This window comes from Balaenoptera musculus, chromosome 4 (genome assembly GCF_009873245.2).
Source record: "Balaenoptera musculus isolate JJ_BM4_2016_0621 chromosome 4, mBalMus1.pri.v3, whole genome shotgun sequence".
Lineage (NCBI taxonomy): Eukaryota > Metazoa > Chordata > Mammalia > Artiodactyla > Balaenopteridae > Balaenoptera > Balaenoptera musculus.
In genome coordinates, this window is record NC_045788.1 from 45,966,114 (window position 1) to 45,982,722 (window position 16,609).

Here is a 16,609-nt window from a genome sequence, read left to right on the forward strand (position 1 = left end):
TGGCATATTCCTGAGTTCAAAGTCAAGGTCTCTTTTTACCATGATTGTCAGCTGTGATTGTTGGGAATTTTAGAGACTCAGCTTAGCTGATATCAATACTCTTTATATAAATGATAATTTTTGAAAGAGGGTTAATATGATCCATTCTGTAGGCCATGTATGTTCATTCTCTGTACTAGCCTATTAATTTTCAAAATAATACCTCACTTTTTTATAATATTTGAACTAATATCATATATATCAAATTATCAGCTTTCAAAATATCTAAATATTTTATTTAAATAGATAATGCCTGAAAACCTTTATCGCTTATTTCTTCAGCTAAAATTTACATCAAAAAAAGAACTCTCCTTTAGTATGCTAAAGGACAAATCTGAAATTTTTCAAAAAGCATTGGAAGTTGTATTCTGAAAGGTGATTGAAAAACATTCTACATTTTGCATTTCTCTAGTAAGTGAGTGAGTGTGTGTGTGCGTGTGTGTGTGCACGCACATAAGAAAATGATGTATTTGGGTTGAGCATTTGGTGATGTTAGGAAGATGGCAGAAGGCAGACACTGCATTCTTTCTCTATGTCATTTTGCATTCCCCACCAATTCTGATAAAAAGACTCATTAAAGCACTGGGGAACTTTCTCATATTGTCACCCCAATGTAGTTCATATACGCTGCACATCATAATGCATCATTATCAGACATAATAAAATGTGAGCTGTTCAAGTTGGTCTCTCTAGCAATAAAGCAACATGGTGAAGAGGCTCCAAGCATGCAGATATGCATACCAGACTACTGATGAGTCCCTCACAGTTATCATGATTTATTTTACATACCAATTAAATTGAGACGAGAGTGGTAATCAAAAGCATGAATGCCCTGGGCAATGTTGAAGGATGTCATTTTAAGATGCTTTTTTGATTTCTCTCTGCATGCCAGCACCATAGTGTTTGTATTGCTGGTTGTACTGGAAATAATAGCATCTAAGGACGCATTGTAAGTAACTGATTAAAAAAGAAAAGAAAAGAAAAGAAAAGAAAACAACCTTTAGTCGATTTCTCAAAAGATACAGGCAAAACAGAATTGTTTTAAAAGATAAAATTAAAAATTAAACTCAGATTATGATGATGCAACCTGACACTTAGAAAACACCTCACTAACCCCTTCTCTCACCAAAGAACCTACAGCGAAAAGTTACATCAAAGTCTGCATTCAGACTTTTCCTCCACCCCAACGATAGCTTAAAATTTTTTTTAATTAGAACACATGACAGGAAACAATATTAATCACAATAATCATGTGGGATCCTCGAGATATAAGCATCTGGCCAAAATGCTGGGTTCTTCCTCCTGGGCCTAAAGCAGGCAAACAGGAGCTCATGAGCCATCTGCTGCTCTCAAGGTCCGGCTCACGCCCAATCCATAGGTTTTTTTATGTTTTGACTGGTCTAGAATGTTTCAGAGTGGGGTGTCCTGGACTTAATGCTCTGCCAAGAGTCACAAACACAGCTAGAAGCCCAGGTTGATTGGCTGTTCCCCTGTTCCTGATTATCTAGTACTAGACGGGCAGCAAAATCCCACTTCCCAAGCAACAAAAGTGATCCTGCTGCCTTTTGTCAGAACGACCTATGCATTCCTATCAGACTCTCAGGCTCCAAAAGACATAGCTGCTCAGTCACCAACTTCAAACCACTAAGCCCTCCATGGTTAGAGGGCAGTTCTCTTTTGCATTTTGCTAAGACAATGATTTGTGCCCCAAGGTGAAAGATTTCTGATTTGACCTCAAGCCCAAATTTCTGCCTCACATAAAGACGGATGTTGGAACTTTGTACAGCTTAAGAAAAGTTGCTTTAATAGAACGGCTCTTGAAAATGTTTCTGATCTGTTTATTTTACAGAATCAAGAATAACACTCTTGGAATACAATTCTCAATGGATCACTCACATTCCTGCACTTCTTATGAAACTAATCCCTGACAGCACTTCCTTCCACACTATCTTGTTAAAGGTGTTTACATAGAAAACAGCCTTAGAATGTAAGATCGCTTCTCCCTTTGCAGCAAATGATAGACAAACTTACTACCAAGAATAACTCTGGAGCAAAAGATAGCACGCGCCTGCCCACTGTAGAAGATTCAGGTTCTCTAAACTCAGGGTTCCTCTCCTGTAACATGACCCACTGCGTGTGCAGGCATTAGTCTGCAACTGTCTGCTTTGCCTCTGTGGGACTTGGGTGTCAAGGGGAACTGACACAAATATGCAGATACTCATGGGGCTTGCTGTGCTGGGAGAAATGAAGTCTTTTTTCTCTAACACAGGAGTCTTCTGTCCTCTGTCATTTTAAGATTATTTTAAAAATTCTTTCTCCAAGTGAGAACCACAGTATTTGTATTGTTAGCTGTGCTGGAAATGGCAAGCTAACTTATTAGTAACTACCTTGGAAATAGTCTTACTATTTTGGTGAAAGAATTTAATTTGCTTTATATAGATATGTGTATATACATATGTGTATAAATATACACACATATATATGAATACATACATTTCCGAATTACTAAAGGCAAGGAAATTCTGAGAGGTAGAAGTATAGCTCAATACATTCTTTCCTTTGAGCTTATTCTATTAAGATGATTGCTTCTAAAAGCAACTGGGACTTATATGTTTTAACATGACCAATTTAAAACTAAGGAGATTAGGGCTATTCATGTGTCACATACAGATGTCCTCTCTCAAAACACAGCATCCAATCTTCAGATTTATTAGGCATCTACTATGTGCCCTGTGCTATGATACCTTTAATAAGAGAAGAAATAGACATAGCTTTGATGGTCCCAAGCTTGGAAAAAAAGATATGTAAATCAAACAATTACAGAAAACTTTAGTATACAATAAAGGGATAAATTGAGTAGTACAGAAATTATAATAGAAGTTCAAAGATGAAAGAAACCAGTGTGGGCTTCAGGGTTTGGAAGACATTTGGTGGGCCCTGACAAAAAGAGAGCATTTCAAGAGATAAGTGGTGACAAAACACATGTGTGGGAAACAAAAGGTAAACTCCAGAATCCAGAGCCTCAAAGAAGACGAATCTACTCCTTTATTTTACAGGCTAAGAAATAGAGACCCGTGCAGGTTCAAAGATTTGGCCAAAGTCAGCAACTGACTGCTGTCCAACTCAGAACTAGAGCCCAAGCATTCTGATTCTGAGTTTGGTAGTTTAATGTTATATAATGTGCAATATTAAAAATCCAGTCGGGATTGGACATTAGCGTTTGGCAGAGCCAGAGTACAAAGTCAGATCTGATCTCCTGACCACTGGAACAGGGCTTCTCATATTTTAATATGCACAACTGTCACCTACAGATCGGTGTTAAAACACAGATTCTCATTCAGAAAACCTAAGGTGCTGCATTGCTAACGATCCGCAGTTGTGTTTGCTGATGCTCTCTTAGGACCACACTTGGAGCAGCAAGACACTAGAATACATTCCTTAGAGCACTGCCATCCTTCTATAGCCTAGAGAATTAAACCACAGTTCTTAAAATTTGGGATATCAAATGCCCCTTTGGGAATCTGATGAAAGATATAGACCTTCTCCACCAGAAAGATGTGTACACACACAAAATTTTATATAAAGTATCAGGATCTGGGGAACCTCCCCCCTTCTACTCATGAAGCCCAACCATGATAGATCTGAAGAACTCAGCTAATTAATTTCCAGCTACAAAGTAATTTGGGATTGCAAAACACTCCACCTGCTTTTTCAAGTGATTCTTAAAGTTTCTGTTACTAATGATGGATATGCTTTATGTTAATCAATGCCGAGTAAGCAGCTCTTTGCAGGGGAGAGCCCTTTGCAGGAAGCAGCTCTCTGCAGGAGGCCCCTTTTGTCTTGTCACTTTAGCAAAGCTATATTGTAACTAACCTTTAAACTAGGCGCCCCCATGCTCTACTCACCTCCTGCCCAAGCACACCTTTCAAATCTTTTGATCACACAATGCCTTGCCTAACCTGTTGATGCTTTCCTTACATCAAAGAAATAGAAATGAAGACTAAGTAATTAACAGATGACTAGATCTTTTCCCCAGCTTCCCCTTCTGTAATCCCTCAAGCCAACTGTGTGAACAAGACAGCATTTAAAGAAAGATCACAAGGAGTCCACAAGTCTGCATGCAATGGGAGAAGGTGATGAATCTGACCCCCTACCTCAATGATTAAATGAGTTTGCTCCCCCTTTTTCCCTTTAAAAACTTTCATGGCCGAGCAGAATCTTCCGAGTTGGTTCTAGAACACAAGTCCGCCTTCTCCCCAGGTTGCAGGCCTCCTGAATAAAGCAGCCTTTCCATTTCTACCATCACTTGTCTCTCAAGTATTGACTTTCAAGTGGCGAGCAGCCCAACCTGAGTTCAGTAATGCCCACTTTGGCGCAACTAAGGAGCCCGTGAGCTGCAACTAAGGAGCCCGCCTGCCGCAACTAAGACCCCACACAACCAAATTAATTAACTTTTAAAAATACAAAAAAAAAAAAATACCCACTTTGGGCTTCTCTTTTTAGTTTCTACTTCTTTAAAGTAAATGAGTTTAACCGATCTTTGATGCCAGGGTTCTACAAATCAATGCCAGAAAACAATTTCTAAGGAAAAAAGGAGGAGCTGCAATAATGCAAAGGAGACTTTCAGAAAGGAGAGCTCACAGAGCTCTAGGCAAACAGAATAATTCACTGAGCAGTGTATTGTGAAATGTCGTGAAACACAAAAAGACTGCTAAGGGCCAAACTGGTCTATTTCTCCACTCTGCCCAGAATTCACCTGGATGGTGCATTTCTTGCTCATTCCCCATCATGTAATCTCCCTCAATCTATGGATTACTTATAATAATTATTCGGGTAATTTTTTGAATCCCTCCCATTCATTACCAGGTATCATCATGCCAGATGCCCTCACCCTGTAGTCATCTTCAGTGGGCAGATATCCCAAATTTACTGATGAGGAAATAGTCCAAAAGCCATATCACCCAAAGGCATGTGGCTAATTGGAGGTGGAGATGAGATTGAGCCCAGTCCTGTCTGGCTGTGAGCTTCCCATTTTGTACTACTGCATCCTTATTTTTCACTAAGCCACACTGCTGTATGTATGCCAGGTTCTTTCTATTACCAACCACATTTCTGTTCCCCAGCCTCTCAATCCCAGACCAAACTCCCACTTCATCTTTAGTCTTTCCTGATCTCTTCACTTTTTTATTGCTACTTATCCCCCTAGGACATAGTATTCCTATGTCCTCTTGTTTTCCATCTTTTTCTCATCTACTCTTTCCTTCTTAAAAGAAAGAAAGAAAGAGATAAATGAAGGAAGGAAGGAGTAATCAGTTCTTATAAAACTGAGTTCTTTGAGCCTCACTGGGGAGCAATTAATTTTAGGAACATAAAGGTTGCTGATCACTTTTACACTAACACTGCTACTTTACTAGAAGTACCAACAGTATAAAATCTGACGACAAGTATCCTCGTCAGGAGCAACCTCAATGAAAATATTCCCTTTGTTTACAGAAAATGCTAAGAGTTATTATAACCTGACTTAATGAAGCAATATTATAATACATAAAGTATACAACACAGTACTATAATTATATCTTCAAGTCCATGGAAATTCCATAATATAATTACACTACAATCAAAATAAAGTATTTCTACCCAGAAAATTGCTTTGTCATGTGTTTCCACATTATATCCAAGTATCTTCTTTAGTTTTGAGGCTATAAAGAAAGACATATAAAGAAGTACATTCTGCCCCGGTATTTAAAGTATGGCTGTAAGATTTGAATCTGGAGGTTAGCAAGTGACATTCATGGGCCTGTAGTGTTACATATTAGAGGCTCAACAATTCACACTTTATTTCTAAACCAAGATATAACCCGTTTCTGATTAAATTGTAAAATGCCGGAGCTCCTGAAAATGCCTGACCAAAAGGTGAAAGTAAAGCCATTTCCTTAAAATCAGATTAACTGATATATAAAAATGTGTTCCTCCCTTCTTGAAGAGAGGAAAGGAAATAATGGGTTATGATGAAAAAGTTTTTAAAATATCAAGCTAGGGAATGGGATGAACTGATAAAGTATATGAGTTGTTTTTAACATTCTCAGTGAGTTTGGGGATTGGTAAAGAAACATTTTAAAATTACTTTTCAATAATATTTGAGAGGAAAAAAGACAATTTGATCATGTCTGTCCATTACGATGCTAACTTTCAGCTCTTCCACTGTCTTGCCCCTTAGTCATAAAAAAGGCATTAAGGGAAGCTGTCATTGATCTCTGTCCTCATGTTGCTGTCAAAATAACCCTGTGTAGGGCTTTCCTGGTGGCGCAGTGGTTGAGAATCTGCCTGCCAATGCAGGGGACACGGGTTCGAGCCCTGGTCAGGGAAGATCCCGCATGCCGCGGAGCAACTAGGCCCGTGCGCCACAACTACTGAGCCTGCGCGTCTGGAGCCTGTGCTTGGCAATGAGAGGCCGCGATAGTGAGAGGCCCGCGCACCGCGATGAAGAGTGGCCCCCGCTTGCCACAACTAGAGAAAGCCCTCGCACAGAAACGAAGGCCCAACACAGCCATAAATAAATAAATAAGGGTATTTAAAAAAAAACAAAAACCCTGTGGAATAGCAATTAGTTAATGTGAAAAAAGTGATTTGAAATGAAAAGTGATGCCCAAAAACTAAGTAAGTAATCTTATTAAGTACCCTTAGAGTAAGCTAGAATGAGGCCACTCTTTTATCATTTGCCAACAGATGAAAGCTATAGCAGGGTAGAAAATTGGGCCATTTCTAACTAGGAATTCTTATTATCATTTTTCAGGCTTTTACTTTATGAGTCACATGACTTAGGAAAACTCACTACCTTGAACTTTCTTTGATGCCCTCTTGTTTGAGGGAGTTTATTTTCAGTTGCATTTCTTATTTTGAAGTTGGAGTACCATTCTCTGAGACCACCACAGGGCTCTCTACATTCTGAGCAGCTGCCATTTCAAAGAGGAAAGATAAGAAAGAATAATTCTATCTATTCCATTTTTAAAAATCAAAATACATCTAACTCAGCACTGGTAGGTATATTAAAAATAATAATGCAGTTCATTTAATGAATTTTCAGAATACTGATTAGACCTATGTTCACAATACAATGGATCTTACCCTTCCACCACACTGTGGAACGAGCTGCAGGAAAAGATCTTTTACTTCAAACTGAGGCCAGTGGCTCACAGCTGATTTCAACTGCTTTAAACCCAGTGAGGGCGCTGGCAGGAAGGGCAGCGTGTTCCAGCTGACTCAGTGGTGCACCATTTTTGTCTGGAGGACTGATTTAGATGCAGGGAAGTGGAAAAACACACCAGCAAGACACTAAATCTGGCTTCTCTTCCAAACTTAGTCCCATCAATTATGAAGGCTCCCAAAGCAAACGACCTGCTGTCTGGATTCTAAATTCCAGGGCACAGTTCCATTAATTAGCTCAGTAATTATTGACTTTATCAGTTCAAACTCGTAGCCGTGGTCAAACAAAGGGGGCGAAACACCCTTCAACATAATAAAAAGTCAATCATTTTTATTATTGGCAATTTAGTATTCACTCTTTCCGGAACTGTACTTCCAGTCTCTGGTTTCCAAGGTTTCCAATGATATTGTCTATATGAAAAGGTAATTCTTTGGGACCAAAAAAAAAAGAGAAACTTCTTTGAGGTTGAAGACATTTATGTCTTGCCACTACTGCCCAAAATCACTGTACTTACTTTTCAAGCATTTCAGAAGGTAATTATTTTTCCGTTAAAATACACCACAGAACCACTCAGATGCAATGAAAACATTTTCTCCTTCAAAGTTTTAAATAAGTATGAACCTTACCTTAAAGCAGTAAGCTAGGGGGTCAGGGCAAGATGGCGGAAGAGTAAGACGCGGAGATCACCTTCCTTCCCACAGATACATCAGAAATACATCTACACGTGGAACAGCTCCTACAGAACACCTACTGAACGCTGGCAGAAGACGTCAGACCTCCCAAAAGGCAAGAAACTCCCCACGTACCTGGGTAGGGCAAAAGAAAAAAGAAAAAACGGACACAAAAGAATAGGGACGGGACCCGCACCAGCGGGAGGGAGCCGTGAAGGAGGAAAGGTTTCCGCGCACTAGGAAGCCCCTTCGCGGGCGGAGACTGCGGGTGGCAGAGGGGGGAAGCTTCGGAGCCACGGAGGAGAGCGCAGCCACAGGGGTGCGGAGGGCAAAGCGGAGAGATTCCCGCACAGAGGCTCTGCGCCGAGCAGCACTCACCAGCCCGAGGGGCTTGTCTGCTCACCCGCCGGGGCGGGCTGGGCTGGGAGCTGAGGCTCGGGCTTCGGTCGGATCACAGGGAGAGGACTGGGGTTGGCGGCGTGAACACAGCCTGAAGGGGTTAGTGCGCCACAGCTAGCCGGGAGGGAGTCCGGGAAAAAGTCTGCAGCTGCCGAAGAGGCAAGAGACTTTTTCTTACCTCTGTTTCCTGGTGCGCGAGGAGAGGGGATTCAGAGCGCCGCCTAAACGAGCTCCAGAGACCGGCACGAGCCGCGGCTAACAGCGCGGACCCCAGAGACGGGCGTGAGACGCTAAGGCTGCTGCTGCCGCCACCAAGAAGCCTGTGTGCGAGCACAGGTCACTCTCCACACCGCCCCTCCCGGGAGCCTGTGCAGCCCGCCACTGCCAGCGTCCCGTGATCCCGGGACAACTTCCCCGGGAGAATGCACGGCACGCCTCAGGCTGCTGCAACGTCATGCCGGCCTCGGCCGCCGCAGGCTCGCCCCGCCTCCTCCGTACCGCTCCCTCCCCCCGCCTGAGTGAGCCAGAGCCCCCGAAGCAGCTGCTCCTTTAACCCCGTCCTGTCTGAGCGAAGAACAGACGCCCTCAGGCGACCTACACGCAGAGGCGGGGACAAATCCAAAGCTGAACCCTGGGAGCTGTGCGAACAAAGAAGAGAAAGGGAAATTTCTCCTACCAGCCTCAGAAGCAGCGGATTAAAGCTCCACAAACAACTTGATGTACCTGCATCTGTGGAATACCTGAATAGACAACGAATCATCCCAAATTCAGGAGGTGGACTTTGGGAGCAGGATATATTAATTTTTCCCCTTTTCCCTTTTTTGTGAGTGTATATGTGAATGCTTCTGGGTGAGATTTTGTATGTATAGCTTTGCTTGCACCATTTGTCCTAGGGTTCGGTCCGTCCATTTTTTTTTTTTTTTTTTTTTACTTAAAAATTTTTTTTCTTAATAAGTGTTTTCTTAATAATATTTTCCTTATTTTCTATTTTTAAAAATTAAAAAAAATTTTTCTTAATAAGTTTTTTCATATTTTTTATTTTAAAATATTAAAACAACTTTTTTCTTAATAAAGTTTTTTCTTAATAATTTTTTTCTTATTTTTTATTATAAAAAATTAATAAATTTATTTAAAAAAATTAAAAAAAAAATTTTTCTTAATAAATTTTTCCGTAATAATTTTTTTCTTATTTTTTATTATAATAGCTTTATTTTATTTTATTTTATTTTATTTTATCCTCTTTCTTTCTTTCTATTTTTTCTCCCTTTTATTCTGAGCCGTGTGGATGAAAGGCTCTTGGTGCTCTAGCCAGGCATCAGGGCTGTGCCTCTGAGGTGGGAGAGCCAATTTCAGGACACTGGTCCACAAGAGACCTCCCAGCTCCACGTAATACCAAATGGCAAAAATCTCTCAGAGATCTCCATCTCAACATCAAGACCCAGCTTCACTCAACGACCAGCAAGTTACAGTTCTGGACACCCTATGCCAAACAACTAGCAAGACAGGAACACAGCCCCATCCATTAGCAGAGAGGCTGCCTAAAATCATAATAAGGCCACAGACACCCCAAAACACACCACCAGACGTGGACGTGCCCACCAGAAAGACAAGATCCAACCTCATCCACCAGAACACAGGCACTAGTCCCCTCCACCAGGAAGCCTACACAACCCACTGAACCAACCTTAGCCACTGGGGACAGATACCAAAAACAACAGGAACTATGAACCTGCAGCCTGTGAAAAGGAGACCCCAAACACAGTAAGATAAGCAAAATGAGAAGACAGAAAAACACACAGCAGATGAAGGAGCAGGGTCAAAACACACCAGACCTAACAAATGAAGAAGAAATAGGTAGTCTACCTGAAAAAGAATTCAGAATAATGATAGTAAGGATGACCCAAAATCTTGGAAATAGAATAGACAAAATGCAAGAAACATTTAACAAGGACATAGAAGAACTAAAGTGGAACCAAGCAACGATGAAAAACACAATAAATGAAATTAAAAATACTCTAGACGGGATCAATAGCAGAATAACTGAGGCAGAAGAACGGATAAGTGACCTGGGAGACAGAATGGTGGAATTCACTGTTGCGGAACAGAATAAAGAAAAAAGAATGAAAAGAACTGAGGACAGTCTCAGAGACCTCTGGGACAACATTAAACGCACCAACATTCGAATTATAGGGGTCCCAGAAGAAGAAGAGAAAAAGAAAGGGACTGAGAAAATATTTGAAGAGATTATAGTTGAAAACTTCCCTAATATGGGAAAGGAAATAGTTAATCAGGTCCAGGAAGCACAGAGAGTCGCATACAGGATAAATCCAAGGAGAAACATGCCAAGACACATATTAATCAAACTATCAAAAATTAAATATAAAGAAAACATATTAAAAGCAGCAAGGGAAAAACAACAAATAACACACAAGGGAATCCCCATAAGGTTAACAGCTGATCTTTCAGCAGAAACTCTGCAAGCCAGAAGGGAGTGGCAGGATATACTTAAAGTGATGAAGGAGAAAATCCTACAACCAAGATTACTCTACCCAGCAAGGATCTCATTCAGATTTGATGGAGAAATTAAAACCTTTACAGACAAGCAAAAGCTGAGAGAGTTCAGCGCCACCAAACCAGCTTTACAACAAATGCCAAAGGAACTTCTCTAGGCAGGAAACACAAGAGAAGGAAAAGACCTACAATAACAAACCCAAAAAATTAAGAAAATGGTAATAGGAACATACATATCGATAATTATCTTAAATGTAAATGGATTAAATGCTCCAACCAAAAGACATAGACTGGCTGAATGGATACAAAACCAAGACCCGTATATATGCTGTCTACAAGAGACCCACTTCAGACCTAGGGACACATACAGACTGAAAGTGAGGGGATGGAAAAAGATATTCTATGCAAAAGGAAATCAAAAGAAAGCTGGAGTAGTAATTCTCAGTTCAGACAAAACAGACTTTAAAATAAAGACTATTACAAGAGACAAAGAAGGACACTACATAATGATCAAGGGATCGATCCAAGAAGATATAACAATTGTAGATATTTATGCACCCAACATAGGAGCACCTCAATACATAAGGCAAATACTAACAGCCATAAAAGGGGAAATCGACAGTAACACAATCATAGTAGGGGACTTTAACACCTCACTTTCACCAATGGACAGATCATCCAAAATGAAAATAAATAAGGAAACACAAGTTTTAAATGATACATTAAACAAGATGGACTTAATTCATATTTATAGGACATTCCACCCAAAAACAACAGAATACACATTTTTCTCAAGTGCTCATGGAACATTCTCCAGGCTAGATCATATCATGGGTCACAAATCAAGCCTTGGTAAATTTAAGAAAATTGAAATCGTATCAAGTATCTTTTCTGACCACAACGCTATGAGACTAGATATCAATTACAGGAAAAGATCTGTAAAAAATGCAAACACATGGAAGCTACACAATACACTACTTAATAACGAAGTGATCACTGAAGAAATCAAAGGGGAAATCAAAAAATACCTAGAAACAAATGACAATGGAGACACGACGACCCAAAACATATGGGATGTAGCAAACGTAGTTCTAAGAGGGAAGTTTATAGCAATACAAGCCTACATCAAGAAACAGGAAACATCTCGAATAAACAACCTAACCTTGCACCTAAAGCAATTAGAGAAAGAAGAACAAAAAAACCCCAAAGCTAGCAGAAGGAAAGAAATCATAAAGATCAGATCAGAAATAAATGAAAAAGAAATGAAGGAGACAATAGCGAAGATCAATAAAACTAAAAGCTGGTTCTTTGAGAAGATAAACAAAATTGATAAACCATTAGCCAGACTCATCAAGAAAAAGAGGGAGAAGACTCAAATCAATAGAATTAGAAATGAAAAAGGAGAAGTAACCACTGACACTGCAGAAATACAAACGATCATGAGAGATTACTACAAGCAATTCTATGCCAGTAAAATGGACAACCTGGAAAAAATGGACAAATTCTTAGAAATGCACAACCTGCCGAGACTGAACCAGGAAGAAATAGAAAATATGAATAGACCAATCACAAGCACTGAAATTGAAACTGTGATTAAAAATCTTCCAACAAACAAAAGCCCAGGACCAGATGGCTTCACAGGCGAATTCTATCAAACATTTAGAGAAGAGCTAACACCTATCCTTGTCAAACTCTTCCAAAATATTGCAGAGGGAGGAACACTCCCAAACTCATTCTACGAGGCCACCACCACCCTGATACCAAAACCAGACAAAGATGTCACAAAGAAAGAAAACTACAGGCCAGTATCACTGATGAACATAGATGCAAAAATCCTCAACAAAATACTAGCAAACAGAATCCAACAGCACATTAAAAGGATCATACACCATGATCAAGTGGGGTTTATTCCAGGAATGCAAGAATTCTTCAATATACGCAAATCAATCAATGTGATACACCATATTAACAAATTGAAGGAGAAAGACCATATGATCATCTCAATAGATGCAGAGAAAGCTTTTGACAAAATTCAACACCCATTTATGATAAAAACCCTCCAGAAAGGAGGCATAGAGGGAACTTTCCTCAATATAATAAAGGACATATATGACAAACCCACAGCCAACATTGTCCTCAATGGTGAAAACCTGAAACCATTTCCACTAAGATCAGGAACAAGACAAGGTTGCCCACTCTCACCACTATTATTCAACATAGTTTTGGACGCTTTAGCCACAGCAATCAGAGAAGAAAAAGAAATAAAAGGAATCCAAATCGGAAAAGAAGAAGTAAAGCTGTCACTGTTTGCAGATGACATGATACTATACATAGAGAATCCTAAAGATGCTACCAGAAAACTACTAGAGCTAATCAATGAATTTGGTAAAGTAGCAGGATACAAAATTTATGCACAGAAATCTCTTGCATTTCTATGCACTAATGATGAAAAATCTGAAAGTGAAATTAAGAAAACACTCCCATTTACCATTGCAACAAAAAGAATAAAATATCTAGGAATAAACCTACCTAAAGAGACAAAAGACCTGTATGCAGAAAGTTATAAGACACTGATGAAAGAAATTAAAGATGGTACAAATAGATGGAGAGATATATCATGTTCTTGGATTGGAAGAATCAACATTGTGAAAATGACTCTACTACCCAAAGCAATCTACAGATTCAATGCAATCCCTATCAAACTACCACTGGCATTTTTCACAGAACTAGAACAAAAAATTTCACAATTTGTATGGAGACACAAAAGACCCCGAATAGCCAAAGCAGTCTTGAGGGACAGAAGAACAGAGCTGGAGGAATCAGACTCCCTGACTTCAAACGATACTACAAAGCTACAGTAATCAAGACAGTTTGGTACTGGCACAAAAACAGAAACATAGATCAATGGAACAGGATAGAAAGCCAGAGATAAACCCACGCACATATGGTCACCTTATCTTTGATAAAGGAGGCAAGCATATACAGTGGAGAAAAGACAGCCTCTTCAATAAGTGGTGCTGGGAAAACTGGACAGGTACATGTAAAAGTATGAAATTAGAACACTCCCTGACACCATACACAAAAATAAACTCAAAATGGATTAAAGACCTAAGTGTAAGGCCAGACACTATCAAACTCTTAGAGGAAAACATAGGCAGAACACTCTATGAGATAAATCACAACAAGATCCTTTTTGACCCAGCTCCTAGAGAAATGGAAATAAGAACACAAATAAACAAATGGGACCTAATGAAACTTAAAAGCTTTTGCACAGCAAAGGAAACCATAAACAAGACCAAAAGACAACCCTCAGAATGGGAGAAAATATTTGCAAATGAAGCAATTGACAAAGGATTAATCTCCAAGATTTATAAGCAGCTCATGCAGCTCAATAACAAAAAAACTAACAACCCAATCCAAAAATGGGCAGAAGACCTAAATAGACATTTCTCCAAAGAAGATATACAGATTGCCAACAGACACATGAAAGAATGCTCAACATCATTAATCATTAGAGAAATGCAAATCAAAACTACAATGAGATATCATCTCACACTGGTCAGAATGGCCATCATCAAAAAATCTAGAAACAATAAATGCTGGAGAGGGTGTGGAGAAAAGGGAACACTCTTGCACTGTTGGTGGGAATGTAAATTGATACAGCCACTATGGAGAACAGTATGGAGGTTCCTTAAAAAACTAAAAATAGAACTACCATACGACCCAGCAATCCCACTACTGGGCATATACCCTGAGAAAACCATAATTCAAAAAGAGTCATGTACCAAAATGTTCATTGCAGCTCTATTTACAATAGCCAGGACATGGAAGCAACCTAAGTGTCCATCATCGGATGAATGGATAAAGAAGATGTGGCACATATATACAATGGAATATTACTCAGCCATAAAAAGAAATGAAATGGAGGTATTTGTAGTGAGGTGGATGGAGTTAGAGTCTGTCATACAGAGTGAAGTAAGTCAGAAAGAGAAAAACAAATACAGTATGCTAACACATATATATGGAATCTAAGAAAAAAAAGAAAAAAAAAAGGTCATGAAGAACCTAGTGGCAAGACGGGAATAAAGACACAGACCTACTAGAGAATGGACTTGAGGATATGGGGAGGGGGAGGGGTAAGATGTGACAGGGTGAGAGAGTGGCACGGACATAGATACACTACCAAATGTAAAATAGATATCTAGTGGGAAGCAGCCGCATAGCACAGGGAGATCAGCTCGGTGCTTTGTGACCACCTAGAGGGGTGGGATAGGGAGGGTGGGAGGGAGGGAGACGCAAGAGGGAAGAGATATGGGAACATATGTATATGTATAACTGATTCACTTTGTTATAAAGCAGAAACTAACACACCATTGTAAAGCAATTATACTCCAATAAAGATGTTAAAAAAAAAAAAAAGCAGTAAGCTAATATTCGTACGTCTGAAACTGAGTTTTTCTTTTGACATTTCAATTTTACAGATATTTTATCATTAGCTTCAGTGAAACATTATCACCAAACTTGCCATGCATTAGTTTCTTTCCTCAATTGTACATTCCCTCCTCACACTGAGAAGGAAATCAGTACAAATATTTCTTGAGGAGGTCTAAGAATATCAATTCATGTTGCTGGGGTAAAAAGAGTATCACATGAACGCAGCCATTGTTTGCTTGCTCCTGACACAGTAAGGCTTGCAGACCAAGAGGCATAATCACTACTAAGCCCACCGTCCTGTACTTGAGTCCAGCCTGCCTTCTTCCTCTTCCTGCCTCCTCATTTCAGCCTTCTTCCATTCTCCTCATAGGGAAATAACTGACCTGCAAACAAACCAAAAACAAAAAAGTTGTATTTAAGCTTCGAGTCCCAGTGACTAAATCTGGGAAAAGGCAGTCATCCACTGCTTAGGACGGAAGCCAGTCCCCTTTCAGAGGTACCTGAGTTTCAAATCTAAAACTTGAAAGAAGACAAAGTCTTATATAGATATTTCACATTTCCATATTCTCTACTTTCTCCTTTTTAAAATTTATTTATTTATTTATTTATTTTTATTTTTTGGCTGTGTTGGGTCTTCGTTTCGTGCGAGGGCTTTCTCTAGTTGTGGCAAGCGGGGGCCACTCTTCATCGCGGTGCGCGGGCCTCTCACTATCGCGGCCCTTCCCGTTGCGGGGCGCAGGCTGAGTAGTTGTGGCTCACAGGCCCAGTTGCTCCACGGCATGTGGGATCTTCCCAGACCAGGGCTCGAACCCGTGTCCCCTGCATTGGCAGGCAGATTCTCAACCACTGCGCCACTAGGGAAGCCCCACCACCAGGGAAGCCCCTCTCCTTTTTGAGTTATCTTCTCTTCTACTGCATTTCTTCAACAGCCATTCATAGAGTATTACACTATACATTATCGGTAAATATATTTTTCTCACCCTGACCATTTTCTTTTTACCATAAATAACCCCCCTTTTAAAAAAAAAGAAGTCTACCAATATTTGCAAGATTTCTTTTGGTTTCTCTTTTCTTCTGAAATATTTTTAATAACATTTATTCAATGTCTTAGTCCAGGCTGCTGTAACAAAATATAGAGAACTAGTGATTTAAACAACAAACATTTATCTCCCACAGTTCTGGAGGCTGGGAAGTCCAAGACCAGATGCTGACAGATTTGGTGCCTGGTCAGGGTCTACTTCCTAGTTCACAGATGCCTTACTTCTCACTGTGCCCTCATGTGGGGAAGAAGTGAGAGAGCTCTCTGGGGGTCTCTTCCTGCTCACAAGAGCTACACCTTCATGACGTAATC

General features: G+C 39.9%; 1 protein-coding gene across 1 annotated transcript in view; it reads right to left on the reverse strand.

The window, feature by feature from the left end:
* WDR49 (WD repeat domain 49) overlaps positions 1-16,609 on the reverse strand; it is a 156,008-nt gene that overhangs the window by 103,322 nt on the left and 36,077 nt on the right. The window contains 1 exon segment of the mRNA XM_036849652.1: positions 829-996. Coding sequence (XP_036705547.1) covers positions 829-996 — 168 coding nt within the window.